The 15,246-nt window shown below is 42.3% G+C and overlaps 1 protein-coding gene across 4 annotated transcripts in view; it reads left to right on the plus strand.

Moving 5' to 3' along the window:
- Positions 1–15,246, plus strand: part of RUNX2 (RUNX family transcription factor 2) — a 216,193-nt gene that overhangs the window by 106,368 nt on the left and 94,579 nt on the right. For 2 of the 4 annotated variants that reach the window (XM_086875603.1, XM_086875604.1), the window contains exon 5: positions 6,967–7,140. The exons of the other annotated variants lie outside the window; for them this stretch is intronic. In XM_086875603.1, the coding sequence (XP_086731729.1) occupies positions 6,967–7,140 (174 nt within the window). The remainder of the gene's footprint in view (positions 1–6,966; positions 7,141–15,246) is intronic. 4 annotated transcript variants of the gene reach the window in all.

Here is a 15,246-nt window from a genome sequence, read left to right on the forward strand (position 1 = left end):
CCCTCCAGCCTACTCTTTTTGTCCTGTGCTGTGCAGGCTGAGAGGACATTTCCTTTGCTCCCAATAAATCAGTGTGGAGATGACATTGACACCAGAGAGGCTCCACAGGCTTGGCCTCAGCACTGAGGTTCCAACCTCCCTCTGCCTCTGCTCACCCAGAGTAGGAGCCATAGCTCTGGGAAGAGGATAATGTCACTGGTTTTCAGGATCTGGATCTGGCCCTTTTGGATCCATACCAGTAGTCTGCAGAGCAGGGGTCAAGGAGGACAGGCTCATTAGGATTTTGGCAAATGGATACACATTAGATCTGTTTCACAGGAGCTGAGTCCCTCCACAGTGTGCATTCGTTGTCTTTATTTATTTCCTTTTCTCTGCAGTAGTTTCAGGTACAGGCCTTAGCTGCTTTGGGTAAAAAATATGCCTTTTTTAAGAACAAAAAGAGACAGGGGCTTGTTTTCTGCCTGCGCCTGAGTGACTCCTGTTGGCACGAACAGGGCTCTGTGTACAGTCAGGAGAATGAGCTCCCAGTCTAATGCAAACTGGTGCCCTCAGCTATTTAAAAAACAAACTTTTTTTAGTTTTTTTTTTTCATTGAGTGAATTAACTACAGTTACTGCACCTATGTAGCTCCTTGTTTTATGAACTATAAGAACCTTTCCTATGCACAGCCTATGGCCTAATTATGTAATTATGTCTCTTGGGTGGATTATATTTTTCTTCTCATAATTGTGTCTTTACCTAAGAGACTGGAAGGGTTCCAAACTTTTTCCTTTCCTGGGCAAAAATTGTTTGGCTCTTGTGTTTTGGGGTTTTTTCCATGAACTTTGGATTGGGTGCATTCAGTAGGATTTGGTAGGGAGAAACCAGCCCTGGGTGACAATTTGTCACAATTCAAGGGACACAAGAGGGACCCTCATGACTTTCTTCAGATTTTTTTTCCTTGCGAAAAGCTGATGTGAATCTTCTGGTCGTCTGGTTTATGGCTCCCTTATTTTTACCTCCAGTGCATAGATTGACACTGCTTTGGAGTGACATCTTGCTGCAGTAAAGTATTGTCTGAAATTTGTAACAGAACAGTGAATATTTTTGCTTCATGCTGAACACTTAGCATTATTCAGTCACTCCACAACAGCTGTTAAAAAGCCTTAGGCTCAGGTCTCCACTCCTTTACTGTGGCATAAGTGTGGGTCCCTTGACTTCAGCTTTATCAGCCTGTAGCTGAATCAGTCAAGCCCATATCAGTATCTTTCAGTTACCCCTGATCCACACAACCAAACAGGATGAAATGCAGGTAGGCCTGCAAAGAGAATTTAAGGAGAATTTGTGATGAAATTCAGAAGACAGGCAGCTTGTCTTTTTTTGTAGTGTGAAATTGTCTTCTACAATGTGCATGCAGAAGTGTACACACTACAATGTACAGTGGAATGCTGCTGGTGTTCCATTAAAAGAGAAAAAATCAGATAGCTTGTCTCAAAGACATATAGGGTTAGTAGGAAAAAATGTGCCCACTCTTTTACTTTTTTAAAGCACTTCACCTTTGGAGAGCAGTGGGAATGATCAAAACTCGGGTTCTTGATCTCTGTTGTGTATCCCTTGGAGTCAAGAGACAGAGGTGCACAGACTACAAATTCACAGGTCATGAAACAGGTGATTCTTCTTCTTTCTTCCACCCCTTAACCTGAAGAAAAGTCTCTTTTCCAGGGGGTTCATTGAACCCAGAGCTGTAGAAATTCTTGGTTACTAGCCCTGGAGTTCAAAGAATTTTTGTCTGCCTTTTCCAGCTGTAGTCACTCCATGGAATGACTCCAAACTTCACTATCTGGTGCTGAGTGCACTCATGACACGGAGCAAACAGAAGCCATGGTGGCATTTCACAATGGGTCATCACCCCCCATTCTGCTTGGGATGTCCCAGAAAATGTGTCTCCAGCAGGTGAGAGCCCAGGCTCTTACTGCCATCACCCTTCTGCCATCCCTTGGCTCTTTTATGGAGACACCTGACTCCCACGATACTTCTTCTTGTTAAGGCAAAAGCAGAAAAAGATAGAACTGGGTGATGACTGAAAATAGCTAACCCAGTGGAGACTGATAAAAGCATCTGCTGAAAATCTGGTAACCAGATCTCCTGGGTACCAGAAAAAAAAAAACCACACAAAAAAGCTGGTGGGTGGTGTACACGCTACAAAGAAAGGGAGTCCCTGAGTGTCAGCATCTGGCAAGGCCACGTGTAGCATAATCTGATTAGTTTTCAGTTCCACACCCACAAGCTGAAAGATAAAAACGCACACCCCTCCTCCCTGAGGAGGTAAAAATCTTCAAGCATCAACACCACATTTACATTCTGCAAGTCAGCCTCTTCCACAGACCAATTTACATCTTGCCTTCTCCAGCAGAGAAGTGGAAGTTCAGTGATGAGAGACGAGCTCACGTCCCTTTCCAGTTACCACATCCAGCAGACTCGAGATTGCCTTGCTTTGATCTGGGAGACAGCCCTTTGCTTAGCTTAAACTGAAATGATTAAGCTGGAGATGAAGGCTCCTCACATCTTCTGCCATGCCTGGGATGTGATAATTGAACATCAGCTTCCATGGGCCACACAAACATGTTCTGAGGCTGTGCTGGGCTGGCGAGCAGAAGCAGCAGCACAGGCACTGACTGGCTGGCTGCAGTTTTCACTGACCTTATAGCACTGATTTCTGGTTTGATTCATGTAAAATGGCCAAAATTGACACTGGAGAGGATTAATGCCAATGTTTCTGTTTCCAGAAATTTATACTCAGGTCAGTGTTTGGCTTGAAACAGCTGAGTAGCAGTGAAAGATCAGAATATTTCTTGCTATTTTGGAGCAAACACTGGATTTCTGATATCCAGCATGTTTTGTATTGTGCCAGCAGACAAATCAGAACAGCTTGTTTAGCTCTTGACTGTGAACTCTCAGTTTTTCTCATCTCTTTCCCATCTCCTCACCTGTAACCTGATCTTTTCCAGTGGCCACTGGGTCCCATCCTTAGTCAGAGACTCATGTGTCAGCTTTCATTTATTTTTGACAATATTTTACATCCAATACTGCTTATGTCCACAAGAATTTTTTTTTCCCTCCATACCAAATCCATTTTACAAACTCATCTTTGCCACAGAGCAACGAGCACTAAATGCAGTGTTACAGGTATTGGGGTAGCTGTTACACTGTTTTATTCTACTCTTCACATAGCTTTTATATTGCTTTTTCATGTACTCAGTGCTGCAGCAGATCATGGATTCTCCCTCAGCTATCCACACTTGCTACCCTAATCTTTTTTCCTGAAATAAAATTACGCCTCAGTACTGAGACTGAGGAATACAGCTTTTCTTAGCACACTCCCCTGGGATCAGGAATTTCTCTGTCAACGGACACATATATCAATGAGAGATGAAAAGCAGCTTGTGGAATGAGTTTTAAACATGTATCACATATTTCATTGCTGCTTATGCGCTACTCAGAAGGTCTTTTTAAAGTGTTTTCAGTCCATACCTCATGGCTCCTCCATACTTAACAGGATTTTTTTTTTCCCCACACAGAAACCAAGGCAGAACATTTATTTAAGTTGCCCACACGCCTTTGTGAGCACCTCCTGAATACAAAGGTTTTGTTGAGTTTCCTGCTTACTTTCAGTGTGAGCACGTCTCAGCCTTTATCAAAGCAGGGTAACCCATAATGTGCAAAGCTGCAATGTCATCTCATCTCCCTGGAATATTTCACTCAGGGACTGCGGATCCTTCTGTGGATCCCTTTGTCACAACATGACTCCGTGTTGCAACCCTAAATTTTAAATGTCCAGAAGGGGAAGGCAAAGCTGCCTTTGGCCCCTTGCTGGTTTCTGGGGACTTGCAGTTCCATTGATGCCTGGGGTCTTCCAGATGTGCATAGAGCTCTCTCTTCCTTACTCTTTTCTTTTTTTTTTTTTTTTGGGCGGGTGGGGGGGAAGTGGCAACACCCAAACCCACACATCTATAGATCATTTCAATTCAACCAGATGTGGAAATATTTTTTGTTGTTCCTGTATGCCCCTTCTTTCCTTTTTTATTTTTTTTCCCTGCCTATCCTAAAGTGCTCTGTTATCCAGAGCTCTGCTATAATGCACATAATTGAGTATAAACTCTCGTCTAACAAAGCTATGTATGATCATACAGAATGTGATGGAAACAAGGCTGAGGGTTATCTGGCACAGGTTAGTGCAGGAGTGGTGGTGACCTGTGTAATAAATTATTTATCGAGTTACCTGAGGACTGTTGAAATAGATTATGCACCAGTTTGTTAGTGGTTCTTTAATTAAAAGGTCACTACATGAACATAGCACAGCATTTTTTCTACAGAAATCCTAAATAAAATTCACTTTGGGAGTGAATTCATTCCCAGCTAAAATTAGCTCTGGTGTGTGAGACTGGAGATGGGCTGACACATTTGCCTTATTTTGAGATTTCATAGAACCCCAGAATGGTGTAGGTTGAAAGGGGACTTAAAGATCATCTTGTTCCAACTCCCTGCCATGGGCAGGGACACCTTCCACTATCCCAGGTTGCTCAATTTGCCAAAGCATGGTCAGGAATGAACAGAAGAGAAAAGGGGAGAAAGTAGAAGTCTAAAAAACAGTAGAAAATATAACTGGCAAAGGGAAAAGCAAATACAAAAAAATTGTGAAGGAAAAGAAGAGGGAGAAATCCCAAGAGAATACTGTTTGCATGTGTATGTGAAAGCAATTTCTTCAGATTTAGCAGCATCCAACTTGTACAAATCTTAGTTTAAATGGATTTGGAATATAGTGCTAAAGACTAGGGCTTGGATGTAACCCTGTTAATCAAGCTGCTGTTGTGGAGTTTTTACAAGCCCTTCAAAAATCATTCCCTATTTAAACTGGTTGACACTTTCTGAAGAGAGGAGTAGGCACTCATGGCAGCTCTAACATGGAGCAGCACCTTCTCCCTAATGAGAAGTCTCCAACCCACCCCATGCTTTTAAACTGACTCATTATGGGGGAGAAAACCCAGACTTCAAAGTACCAAATTATGGGTCAACTAATTAATTTTCTTTAATTGCTAGAGAAGTTTCTCCAAAGTTAAATCACATCAACTTTTCTCTCATCTCCCAGCCTGAATCCTTCTCTGTGCAGAGCTATGATTTCTCTGAATCCAGTTTGAATTTATTTAGTTTGGATATTGCATTGCCTCTGTGTCATGTTTGCACTGTGGTATCAATTAGATGGTGTGAGCCATCTCAGTACTGTGGTGAGAATTACTATTAAAAAGCATCTTTTCTAGCACTGGTAGCATGATAGCTCAATCTCAAGATTCAGTGGCCTCATTTCTGCTTCTAAAATGAATTAAACAGTATTGGAATGGGTTCTATGGCCCAAAGATAGATAGGAAAATCTTCCCATGACTGCAGAGCTGAATTCTTGTAGACTCCAGACAGATGGCTACATTCATACTGCTGAGGGACAACACAGATTATCTCAAGCCACTGGTGATTATTTGGAAGTCTCCAAGCCAAACCCTACCAGGGACCCTTCCAATTTTTAAAAGCATTAAAATATTCCCCCCCAGTTATTGCTCGTGCCAGTGCCCCAGAACTGCTTATAGGGGTGGAGGCAGATGTGGTTCTGGGTTGAAATCAAGGGGGCTGGGCCCCCCTTTTAGCTCTGCCAGAAGCTTTTTGCGTGACCTTGATCTGTAACTTAGGGTAAGCTTCATTCCATTTAACATTGACTAATGGCGAGGGTGTCTAATTAAACCAGTCATGTGTGCTCCCTCTCTGATCAGAGAAGGAAGAGAAAGCAAATTCAGGAGGTGAATCATGCCATTTTAAGGCGAGTGTCAGAGACAAATGAGATTAATTGCCCTCTGGAAGTAGCTATTTCTTTCCATTAACCGAAGAGGAAGTCTACATTAGAAGAGTTTAGACTAGATGCCTGATTTATGAATGGCTGAAGTTAAGTAAAATTAGTCCTGTCCTTAATCTCCATGCATGCCTGTTTCTCTGTGTGCTGAATGACAGAAATAACACCTTCTGCACCTCACAGTTGGAGGCACCATTAGAAGAGAACCATCCTTCAGAAAGAAATTAAACCTAGGAGCAAAAATGCAGTCATTAGAGAAGCAAAGCTCTTGCTTATGAAACATCTAAATGACAACATGAGCAGGACCACTGGGGGTATCCCAGTGCTTTTGCCATTTTACCCCTTCATATTTTGACAGCAAAACACCCCTAAATGAGTGTTCCAGGTGTATTCAGGGGCAGCTGTCCTGTTTTGGGTGAGTGCAGTATGGGCACTGAGGAAGGCTGACCATGCAAGGGTGTGTAGGACCCAATTCTGGCCTGCAGCCTTGGAGGTTTTCCTTGGACACTGCTCTTCTCAACTGACAGGGACTAATTACTTTCTGGAAAATCTCCCAGAGGAATGAAAGCTAATGACTAACTATAACAGAGTTAAAGGAAAAAAAAAAAAAAAGAGAAGAAAAGAAGAAAAGCTTGCATTTTCTTAGATTTTCTTAGCACAAATCCACAATATATAAACCAGGCATGGAGTAATTGTCCCAGTTGATAAGTTGTATGTACGTATCAGGCTGCTTTTCAAAGGGAAAGTTTGCCTCTTTAATTACATTGCATAGTTAAAGCAGGGAAAAAAAAAAAAAAAAGTAAAAAAAAAAAACTTGTGTGGGTGTCCTGATAAGTGCTTATTTTGATCCAAATTGTAACATGCTACACGTGTATGGGCACAGCTGTGCTTCACAAGGCTTTCAGCAGCACAACCATGTCCAAAACACAACCCCTTCACAATGTTTCTGTGGTATTGGGGGTAGCTGAGATACCTGTAAATCCATTAAATCTAATTACAGGTCCTTAGAGACCATTTTGGGGTTTTTTTTGGGGGTGTGTTAAATTACTAAATCTTGTTATTAACGCTTTTATTTTATGATTTGCTGTTTCCAGGGCACAGACAGAAGCTTGATGACTCTAAACCTAGTTTGTTCTCTGAACGCCTCAGTGATTTAGGGCGCATTCCTCATCCCAGTATGAGAGTAGGGGTCCCGACCCAGAGCCCACGGCCCTCTCTGAACTCTGCACCAAGTCCTTTTAATCCACAAGGACAGAGTCAGATTACAGGTAAGAGACAGAACCATAGGTTTGACTTGCACAGGCATTGGTAGTAATTGCTTTTGGATATTTGTGTCTCAGCTGCAGTCAAAGAGGCTGTTACGGAGTGGGGGATGTTCTCCAAGCAAAGCTAGGTGGGAAGTAGATTCTTCTATAGTGCTTGAAGCTGAAAATGTCTTTTCTTTTTCCTTTTTTTTTTTTTTTTTTTTTTTAATATCTTTTTGCCATAAATCTAAAATAGTCAATCCAGGTCATTTGAGTAGGGATCTGGTGAAATTCTAACTGCCACGTTGCTCTGCCTTCTCCATGTTGCAACAGTACCTTTAGTATACAATAGAATGAACATTTTTATTCAGCCTTGTTATTTTGCACTCATGTTAAGGGAAGCAGCCAGCACTTAATGGTCTTTTTATCAGAATAATAATACAATCTTCTCACATGGTGGTTCCCTTCTACCACCAGTGCTGACCATGGTTACAATAAACGAACTGGGTTATGGAGAAATCTCCAAAGGTTGCTCGTGAGGGTTGTATGCAACATTTATGATTGCATGCTGAGAGACAGATTTCATTGTGCTGAGAGAAATCATAAAGCACCCACCATGTGTCACATATTAGAAAACTGAAATAAGACGTTTAACTGCAGCTATGCCAGAAGCTTGCAGCAAAACTGAAGCCTACAAAATAAACCAGGGTTGTTTTTTCTAAAGTCAGAGCTGGTTAAAGTTTTCGAAAGAGTTTCAAAACAACTTCTATCTAACTTTGGGCATTTCTAGATTCTAAATTTGTGCTGACGTGTTCGAGTCTGTCCAGGATGTAAAGAGGTGTTACCCCTGAACCAATTGTTAGAATTGTTGAAGAACTTCACCTAGATGCAAGTCTGTCAACAAAGCTCTTGGCTCAGTTCCCTAGACCTATTTAATACTCACTTCTGCTGCTACAGTTGCATCCACAGCAGAGTCCTTTGCCAGCATTATACACCAGCATTCTTTTCCTGGTAAAGCACTCCTAGTATAGACATAGTCTTTGAGTCAACCTAGGAAGATTTCTAGTTTCATGTTTCAAGTGGTTTTGACATGATACCAGCTGAAACTCAGTGGTTTTAACAAAGTGTTGTGGCTTTCTTCTTCTTTCTTTTCCTTCTTTTTTTAAGTTCAACTGGTTTATTAATTTGCAGTAAGAAAGAGAAGTGAGTTAATTTGAACCCAAAGTGTTCAAGGAATTTCAACAAAAAAACTGTTCCCATGCGCTGTGGCAAAGTTCTCCTAGATCTAGAAATCTAGCTTTAAGTAGTATAAAATGTTTATAATATATTAAATGCGTTGATTGTACCCATTACATGCTACCTGCTGCCCCCCAGCTTCCCAGAGCAGGCTTTTTTGGCTAGGCTTCATGTTTTGTTCATTGGACATGTGAAGTCAGGGCTCTTGTGCATATAATTTTCTGGGTAAGAACTGCTGAACTAAAACAGCATTTTTTTCTAACCTAGTCTTCTGTCTGGCAATGTTTGTAGACATAGTTCCCAAGAAATCCAGGCTATAAGCAGGTTTTTTTCCTTCTTCCTTGTGCCTCCATAGTTTACCTATTGTGCAATACTATATCTAGGAACGAAAGAGGGTGAAATTCTTCCTGACCCCATCTGGTGATCAGCTTATGCCCTGAAGCACAAGAACTGAGATCCCCTTGTAATTTTCTTCCTAACTAAGTGTAACCTCATATGCTGCTCTCCTTCACATAAATGCCTCCAGTAGAAAATGTTCTGCTGGCTTTGATTAATAGACTACTTCTCTGCCTCGTTATGAGGCAGCAGCAGCATTTACAGATCTGGGAGATGAAAACTTCAGATGAGCTTTCAATAAGCCTGACTGGAAACAAAGCTGTGTGGCATTCCCTGCCTTCTCTGCAAATTTAAGGCAGCAGTTCAAAGCACCAGCTGAGACTTCATCAAGAGAGGGAAGATGTGGTGCTGGTAGGGCAGAGGGAAGTGAGCTGAGCTGAGGGATGCAGGCTGGATTTCCCATCTCTTGTAGACTATGTGCTTTTATTGTTGGACAAATTCAAGGTTATAGGATACATTAGAATCCAAATTGCTCTCATTTTCCCCAAAATGGTGAGGACTCTGTAGTGAATAAGTGGTCCAATACAGTATTTCTGATGTTGTTTCCCACTCTTGCCCCCTCAGTTTTGAAAAGTCCAACAGCCAGCTCTCCATTTGCTCTCTGGTAGCCATCCTATTTAATTAGGTGATTGGTATGAGCATGTTACATGGGTGCAAGCTCTGGGAATTGCAGTGGCTTTCCACCAGGTTTTTGGGTGCTCTTCAGGACCTTGACTGTAATCTGTAAAGCTCAACATGCTCTGATGCTCCACCAAAGTGCTGGGATGCTTTTTGGCAATCTGTCCCTATTCTGGGATCCTTCTTGTGGGATGAATGGGTACTCTTTGGCACACAAACCATGTCAAGGACGGATAAAAGTGATGCCACGGACGAGGAACCCTTTGATCGGGTGTTGGGTGGGAAATTGTTGAACATCCCCCTGCTCAGTGTGGGGATAGGGAGAGAGGTGCTAGAGCTGTCCTTCAACACCAGTTTCCTTGTTGTAATGGAATGCCACTGGCTTCTCAACATAAGCACTGCCTTGGCTATATGTTAAAAAGGGAATAGACCCTTCTGTCTGAAAACTAGGATTTTTTAATTACCTTTATTAGAATTAACTAAGCATTCCTTTAGAAATACCATGATTTCATTATCTCTTTACCTAGTTATTATTTAGGGAAAATAATAAATTTCTAATAACTGGAAGAGTAAATACTGGTTTCGTACCTAAAATCCATATTCTTGCTAGTAAGCACATAAACATTTTGCTTCGTTCCACTTGAGGCCTTGCATAGCTATTGCATGATTAAACAGACATATTATTTAAAGCCTGGCTCACCCACACCTGAGTCTGAAAGAACTCAGCACTTTAGGGTTCACTCTTATATTTCTTTTCTCTGCCTAGGTTGTGTTTATTTTCCTGGAGTATCAGAGTACAGGTTGTACAAATCACATCACAGTCCTTAACCTACCACAGGACTGGGCTGTGGCAGGACACGGCACAGAGTTGCCCTTATTCAACATGGCATTTTAACTAGGATTCAGCAAAAGCTACATCGAAGGGTGATTAAAAAACAAATGGTCCAATAAGCAGCTGCCTTTGCTGAGGCAGTGCAGATCCAATTTGAACCCTGCTTGCTGCCCGTAAATCAGGAATCCTGTCCATTCACATTTGGTCACTGGTATATTTGCTTTTTTATTTTTTTCTCCTTTCCCTAACGGGCTCGTGCAACTTGTTCACGTATCCGATTACATTCCCGTTCAGACACTGAGCTGTTGCATCAGTGTTCCAGTATGAGACGAGGAAAACTTGGGTTTTTTTTAAGATGCAACTGATGAGGATTAGCTTCTGTAGGCCAAGAAAAGCCTGGGTGTAATGGCAGGAATGTGGTCGGTGTGAGGACCCCATCGGCTGGGCTGCAGGGACAGCAAAGTGGGAGTTAAGTGAGGTTTCATGCTCCATCACCACTGTGGCACTGGCTGATCTATAGGCAACCTGTGACTTTCATCACTGAAATAACAGCCCTCAAAGGCAAGTCCTGTGAAACCTTCACTTTTTTCCTTTTCCTCTTCCCCTTCTCCATTCACTTCAGGGATGTTATGCTTCCATTTCTCATCATTTTTTAAGCAGATTTAAAGGCTTCAGAGCTGGCTTAAGAGGAAGGTAGTGAGGGGATACATCTTCACTGGCAGACAGGGACTGATTTCAGGGACAGTGCAAACTGAATCTGAAGCCTGCTGTATTTTATGCAAATCGATTGCATCCTCTGGTTGACTGGCAAGTTGCCACTGTGGACCTCCATTTCATAAAGCTTGTGCCCCTCTTATTATTTGTTTAACTTTATTTCCCTCTACTCCCCTTTTAAAACTTAGCTGCCCACTGGCATGAATCGTTGAGTTTATCTTTTTTTTTTTTCATTTCAAAAATGTGGCTCTTGGAGGGGTGGGAGAAGAAATGGATTTAGAGGTTCTTCAGGCCAAAATCTGGTATCAATTACTTTTCTGTACATTGGGGTGTTACTCCACTGGATTTGACTTTGTTGATTGAGCTGGGCAAATCAGATGAAGCCCTGGGCTTTTAAAGATGCGTAAGAAAGAGTTAGAGAAGAGAAGAAGATTGTGTTTTGCTGTTGTTGTTTTGCTGAGGGGGTTAGTATTACAACAATAGTTGGGTTACTCATGCAGAAAGTCATCTTGGCTTTGTTAAGATCAGAAATGAGGATATTTTCTCTAAGTGTTTACCAGAGATAGCTCCAGACAGCTTGTTTTTTACTATTGGCAGTAGCACTAATCCAACCAGCAGCAGCCAGAGCTAGAGCTGATGGCTGGGTTTAAATGAGAGTGTGATGCACGTGATGTCTGGATATTATAGACAGTAGACCGAGGAACTGCCAGCCTGTGATCATGCTCTCCTCATGTAACTCAGCTTGGAAAAAGGGGGACTTGTTTTATTTTTTTCTTATAGAAAACCAGTGTGCTTCACACCTCAATGCCAAAGTAGTGGAAAAACTTGTTCTTCAGGGATTTTTGCAAGTTTTTTCTTCTCTCCATTGACACTTCAGAACATGGAAGGTGTGCCTCCCCATGTCAGGGGGGTGGAACTAGATGATCCTCAAGGTTCCTTCCAACCCAAACTGTTGTATGACCCTATGATGATTTCTGTTGGAAGAAGAGAAGTTGTGATACTGGAAAGCCGATGTCACTGGTGGGAGAATGGGTCACTAGGGCTTTTTCATTCTTTCCTATATAATTTTTCTTTTATGTGGTGCATCTACTCTTGGACTAATTTTTAAAGACTCTTACTGTCCATTAAGCATCAATAACTTCCGACCATTTGATGCAGTCAGTCAGAGACAACAAAGGTCAAGAACCCTGTCTGTGTCCCATGACTATAAATGTGACTGCAAAACCTAGACACAAAACAATACGCAATACTCAATATTTCCTGCTTTGTGGAGGTTCACCTGGAAGTGAAAACAGGATGGAGCTGTTTGTGCATTAGTTTAGGCCTCGCCCCGCTGATTTGTTTCAGCTGAACTGTGCCCAGGCTGTCTCAGCGTACCCACAATATGCCCTGCTGGGAAGGAATACGCTGAGAGCCGCACTTCCCCTCACACCCACGCAGGCAGAACAGAAATGTTTACAAAAGGAGGACTGCTCTTAGTAATCACTCCAAAGTTTTTGAGTGTAAATGCCAGCTCAGAGTGGCCCTCTGGCTCCTTCACTGCTGTTGAATGCTCTGTTAGCCTTTCCCCATGGCTGCCATATGGGAATGCAGGTGGCTTTCTCCTGGAAAGTTCATTTTATTTTTATATTAAGTATTTTTTCTTGTTTTGGAGGGATTCCTTTAGGGAGGAATCCCTATGGACTCTTCCTCAGAGCTTTAAGGTTTCTCATCTGTTCTGTCTTTTTGTGGTGGGGAGATGTGCTGTGCCTGCAGAGCACGTGGTGCTTTGGGTGATGGTGCAAAGTCCCTGGTTTGCAGGGATCGTGTGGGCATGTGGAAGCCCACCAGCCAGAGACAGTAGGGAAGCTGGCCTGTGGTGTAGGAGGCCAAGGAAAACCTCTCACAGATCACCTCATAGCTTCTTCCCCAATAGTATGAGTTAAACAGTCATCCCACCTCTTCTAGGCCAGTGAAAGGAGGAGGTGGCCCTCTTACGGGTCTTGTGTTTGCCTCACACACATGTGGATCTGTGTGGATCTGCCCTGGAAGTGCTGTTGTGACAGCTGGCACATCTTGTGGTGCCGCCAGCACCCTCCTTCCCTCAGAAGGTTTGATGGTGTGTGGGACTAGAAGAGATTGTCTGGTGGGCCTCAGTGGCTAAAGTCACTGCTCCAACACCATTGCAGGGACCATCTCCATGTGAACCAGAGGGTGCCACATGAGCTGCCTGTGACTTCAGGGACTATCTGGGGCAGCCTTGGGCTCTGCCTTGTGGAATTTTTCACTGAATTGGGCAATGCTGCTGAGCAGTGGTGTTTGCCCTGTGGGCTCACACGTCACCTTTGACTTGGCAAGGCAATGGTGTTTCACCACTCTCTTCTCTCACGTCCATGCAAACCTTGACCGCCATCAGGCAGCAAGGGCTGGCTTTAGGGCATTTGCTCTGGGATCTGGTGAAACTTGTATTTTCACTTTCCAGTTTCCTAACGGGTCAAAGATACCTTGAGCCAGTCAGCCCCAGGGCAGTATTTCCCACCCTGCCTCGACCGTGACCTCAGCCATGCCTCGGTGTGGAGGAATCACAGTAACCCTCTGGCCTGAGGTACTGTGACCTCCTCCTCAGTCACTGAGCTCTGATGAATCATCTAACGTTCAATTTGGTTAGATTTTCCTCTTCATTATTTCCTGTTCTCTGGGAAGACTGATATATTTGAGGTAGATGTTGAAAGACTCTATGATATGTTTTGGGGTCAAGTGATGGTCCATCCAGCCCCATATGCTTCTTCTGGCAGTGCAGTATGAGATGCTGTTTTGAAATACCACATGAGCCTTTGAAAGACCACTTTTTGCTATTCATCATTCTTGCATCCACACAGACATTCACAGTTGATGGATTAAGGGTGTTAAGTGCAAAACCAAGTCTAGCATGGCTGTTCAAAGTGATGAGAGTGCCAGAGATGCTCAAGAAGTTCTTGTGCCATGAGGATTACACTACCAGGAGTGGCATGAGCCTCCAGAAAGGCACTTTTTTTTCTGAGTTTTCCACCTTCTTAGGCCAAAATGATGTAAAAACATCCTCTACTATGATTTTTTTCCCCAGCCTTTACCTGCGATGTTATTTCCTCCTAGCATTGGAGCTGACATAAACCCAAAACTTTCGGGGCCCTGTTTTTGGTTCAGAAGCAGAGATTGACCCAAGGTCTTGGAGTTTGAAGGATCTTGGATGTGAGCTTGTGCTCCTAACACACCATTAATTTTAAGATTGTTTTTCCAGCAAGCCTAGGCTTTCTGTTCCCACTTGAAGATCATTTACCATTGACTGTATGGTGAATTATTGTAGTGGAATGAGGCAGAGAAATATGTCAATATCAGATGTAACAATGAGCAGTCAGTCAGATTTGAACCTGTGCCAATCTATACAACCCTGGCCTCGAAATTGTTAAAACAAAGAAGTTCATTACATTTAATGATCAAGTGTCCTTTGGATTTCTGAAAAGTTTATGTTAACCATTTATATTACTTAGCTCTAATATAAATTACAAACTCCAGGAAAATCCTCTTAAAATTAAATTGGAAGGTTGTTTTTATATATATATATATATATGTGTATATATATATATATATATATATAGTTATTTTGCTTCAAGGAAGTATCTGCTTTCCAGACATTTCTTCAAACAAATCATGTCTGAAGAGAAATAATAAACAAGAAGTAGCTGAAACTACAAGGTTTTGCTGTGTGGAAGAGCAGGGAAAGGAGTGAAAAAAAGGGAAAAAAGTTGAATTTCCTGAAAAAGAGCCTTTGCTTATGCCGTGTGGCTGTCACATTGCTGTCTGCAAAGCAGGGCTTTAGCACAGTGTTCTGATAGAGTAGGTTCTCCAAGCTGAATAGACTTGATGTGCTTCCCTGAAAATACTGGGCAGGATTTGAAGGGATGTGCAGGATTTCTCTGAGCTGGTTCAGAGATAGTTTTCTGTTTATTGTGCACTGCCTCAAACAAACTTTGGGGTTGAAAGTGTTTTGTTTTTGTCGATGTAAGGAAATGAAAATCATAATTTACAAGGTATTCAGTTGTATCTTTATCACCAGATATTAACTGAGAGCATCTGGTTTATAAATCCAAACATCAGTGAGTAAAACTAGGTCTCCTTCTACCAGTGCTTCAGCAAAAATTGAACTGTGTTTATCCTAAAAATCATTTCCTCCATAGTGAGCTATTGCTAATACATGGAAAGGTATCATTAGCTTCTGATAATTATCCCAAGCCACTTGTTTTCATATGTTGTAATTGAGGGTACTGTAACTAACTGGGACAGCATTCAAATGTGACTTTTTTTGACAGATGCTGGTA

This window comes from Cyanistes caeruleus, chromosome 2, assembly GCF_971803275.1.
Source record: "Cyanistes caeruleus chromosome 2, bCyaCae1.hap1.1, whole genome shotgun sequence".
Classification (NCBI taxonomy): domain Eukaryota; kingdom Metazoa; phylum Chordata; class Aves; order Passeriformes; family Paridae; genus Cyanistes; species Cyanistes caeruleus.